At 46.6% G+C, this 3608-nt stretch overlaps 1 protein-coding gene across 1 annotated transcript in view; it reads left to right on the forward strand.

Moving 5' to 3' along the window:
• The window catches only part of LOC106561261 (collagen alpha-1(VI) chain-like), a 54408-nt gene extending 52373 nt beyond the window's left edge, over positions 1–2035 (forward strand). Inside the window, 4 exon segments of the mRNA XM_045693784.1 lie at positions 1–20; positions 188–217; positions 372–853; positions 856–2035. The exon segment at positions 1–20 is cut by the window's left edge and continues 152 nt beyond it. Coding sequence (XP_045549740.1) covers positions 1–20; positions 188–217; positions 372–853; positions 856–972 — 649 coding nt within the window. The 3' untranslated portion in view covers positions 973–2035.
• The last annotated feature ends 1573 nt before the right edge of the window (positions 2036–3608 follow it).

Raw genomic sequence — 3608 nt, forward strand, 5'->3', positions numbered from 1 at the left:
CACCACACGCATCTGTGAAGGTACACACAACACACACACACACACACACACACACACACACACACACACACACGCACGCACGCTAGTGAACCCCTTGGTTCTGCTACAGACTCTAACATTACTTCTGTGTAAATCATCGACTTGAAAATGTCCTAATTCATTTGTGTTTCTCTATTCCCTTCCACAGATAAGAAGTGTCCCAACTACAAATGTCCCAGTAAGTCCACTGCTTGTTACCATGTGGTTCATCTCTGTCCTCATCTCTCCGGTCTCATTGTCTTCAGACATGTACATGGGTTAGGATCAGGGGTTTCTCTGTACCGTCTTCTTCTTGGATGTTGGTGTTTATCCTGTCATGTCTTTTCCTCCAGTCTCGTTCTCAGGCGACACAGACATTGTGCTGATGATGGACAGTTCAGCCAGTGTGGGACAGAGGAACTTTGACTCCAGCAAGACCTTCGTCAAGCGTCTGGCTGAGCGTTTCCTGTCTGCCGAGAGGTCCGGCCGCGCTGCCGTGCGTGTCGCCGTGGGCCAGTACAGCCGCGAACGCCGCATGGAGGCGGAGCTGACCTCTAACCTCACCCTGCTGACCAGTAAAATCGATGCCGCCACCTTCCAGAACGACGGTACCGACGTTACCAAGGCGATGGCCTTCGCCATGGAGCAATTCAAGACGTCAGGGGGCGGGAACAGGAAGAAGAAGCTGGTGCTGTTCTCGGACGGGAGGTCGCAGGGCGTTACCGAGGCGATGCTGGAGAAGCGCGTGCGGCTGGTGTCGGAGGCGGGAGTGGAGCTGTACGTTATTACCGTGGGCAGCCAGGTGAGCGAGGCCAACCTGCGCTCGCTGGTCAGCAGGGGAGGAGTTACGACGTCACCTACGCCCAGCGCCACCTGTTCCGCGTCCCAGACTACCCGTCTCTGCTGCGTGGCGTATTCTACCAGACCGTGTCCCGCAGGGTCTCCCAGGCCTGAGTGCAAGGGGTCAGGGGCAGGGACCACATGCTTTAGAGTTTAGTCTCCCTCATTATGAATGTCCATTCGTACTTCGTCGCTCATTTACAATCACTGTGTTTTAGTTGTGTTTTTACGTCCGATAATGACAGAAGACGATTGCGTGTTAGACTGTGTAAGAGATTGTGTTACACTGTGTTCATGTGCTCTCTGAATTATCAGGACCTTTCCAACCGGGAAAAAACTCCCGTAACAGAAACTAGTTTCAGATGTCTAAAACAGTTTGTTATGAGCTTCTAAGTTGTAACATCGTCCAGTCAGACTGTTCTCAGTTCCATAATTCCAAGCAGCACATGAACACAGCATTAAACAGGAAGGTTACTGTAAAATAATGTTTTTTTTTTTGTGTGTGTTTTTTTTTTAAACAAACTTATTTTATGTTGTTTTGTAGATCAGAGACAGAACAGGATATGACATCCCTCCATATGTTTTAAACATCAAGGTTAAACATTAAACATCCTCCTTCTAGACAACCTGGTTGTGAACAGCTGGATACAGACTGTTAGTGTATGTGTGTGTTTAGAGGAATGTTCTCTAATATCCAGTTATATCATGTAGGATTTTCGCTATAAACAGTTTGTCTGGGTTCACTTGTTCAGATGATGACAGACACACATACACACACACACACACACACACACACACACACACACACACACACACACACACACACACACACAACCACACACACACACACACACATACACACACTCCTTTCTGTATCTGCGTCATTAACCCTTGAAGTCTACCAACCGTCAACTTTTGTTTTGGCTGGATTATTCAGTCCTTCAACGTTCCAGGTAACAGATGTGTGCGTTGTCAGCAGGGAATTCTCTCTATGTAATACATCATTAATCCTTGGTGCTATCGTTCAGAGCAAGTGTCTCAGTGTCAGATGACATCTGTAGCAGTAGACTTCTACATGTAAAAGTTATGTTTTGATCTGAAAGAGAAACCTGCCAGCCAGACATTCTGACCGTTTGGACCAAGCAAAGCTGCTTCTATTAAATGCCGCTTCACCCAATACATGTTTCTGTAGTGTCTGTTTTTTTTCTGTATGTCCTACACACACAAACAGAAACACTTCAGATATACATTTACATTTTAGTCATTTAGCAGACGCTCTTATCCAGAGCGACTTACAGTAGTGAATGCATACATTTCATACAATTTCATACATTTTTTTTCTGTGCTGGCCCCCCGTGGGAAACGAACCCACAACCCTGGTGTTGCAAACACCATGCTCTACCAACTGAACCACAGGTATAGCTATACACACATCTCTTCTTTCTCATCGGCCTAAAAAAAACCTCAAGGGGCCTTCTGGGTTAAAGGGTGACTGCATATCCCGTTTTGGCCTCGTTTTTAAGAAATGCTATAGAGGCCATGACTGAAGGCGAACGTGAGTAGTCATGTGGGTGTGTCTTTACCATTCAATCTCACAAACAAAGGCAGTAGGTGAGTACATCAAGCTAAGCTAAGCTATATGTTCTGGAGTTGAGTTCTCCACTTCTGACTGCCATCTCAAGATGGTCAGCTAATTCAGTTCTATGTGTAGGCTAAAGCCTGTGATGACCTTGTTTTGCCAAGCTGTCAGCAGCTAGCTAGCAAAGCTTGGTGATAGCTGCAGCTGGCTATCCTATCTATCAAATAAAATACAATTTTAGTTGTCACAACAGTGAAATGCTTACAAATCCTTAACCAACAATGTAGTTTTAAAGGAAATCCCCCACCCCCCAAAAAAGTAAGAGATAAGAATAACAAATAAAGAGCAGCAGTAAATAACAATGTGGAGGCTATATACAGGGTATTACAGTACAGAGTCAATGTGGAGGCTATATACAGGGTATTACGGTACAGAGTCAATGTGGAGGCTATATACAGGGTATTACGGTACAGAGTCAATGTGGAGGCTATATACAGGGGGTACCGGTACAGAGTCAATGTGGAGGCTATATACAGGGGGTACCGGTACAGAGTCAATGTGGAGGCTATATACAGGGGGTACCGGTACAGAGTCAATGTGGAGGCTATATACAGGGGGTACCGGTACAGAGTCAATGTGGAGGCTATATACAGGGGGGTACCGGTACAGAGTCAATGTGGAGGCTATATACAGGGGGTACCGGTACAGAGTCAATGTGGAGGCTATATACAGGGAGGGTACCGGTACAGAGTCAATGTGGAGGCTATATACAGGGGGTACCGGTACAGAGTCAATGTGGAGGCTATATACAGGGGGTACCGGTACAGAGTCAATGTGGAGGCTATATACAGGGGGTACCGGTACAGAGTCAATGTGGAGGCTATATACAGGGAGGGTACCGGTACAGAGTCAATGTGGAGGCTATATACAGGGGGTACCGGTACAGAGTCAATGTGGAGGCTATATACAGGGGGTACCAGTACAGAGTCAATGTGGAGGCTATATACAGGGTATTACGGTACAGAGTCAATGTGGAGGCTATATACAGGGGGTACCGGTACAGAGTCAATGTGGAGGCTATATACAGGGGGTACCGGTACAGAGTCAATGTGGAGGCTATATACAGGGGGTACCGGTACAGAGTCAATGTGGAGGCTATATACAGGGGGTA

The sequence above is a fragment of the Salmo salar genome, chromosome ssa14 (assembly GCF_905237065.1).
Source record: "Salmo salar chromosome ssa14, Ssal_v3.1, whole genome shotgun sequence".
Taxonomy (NCBI): domain Eukaryota; kingdom Metazoa; phylum Chordata; class Actinopteri; order Salmoniformes; family Salmonidae; genus Salmo; species Salmo salar.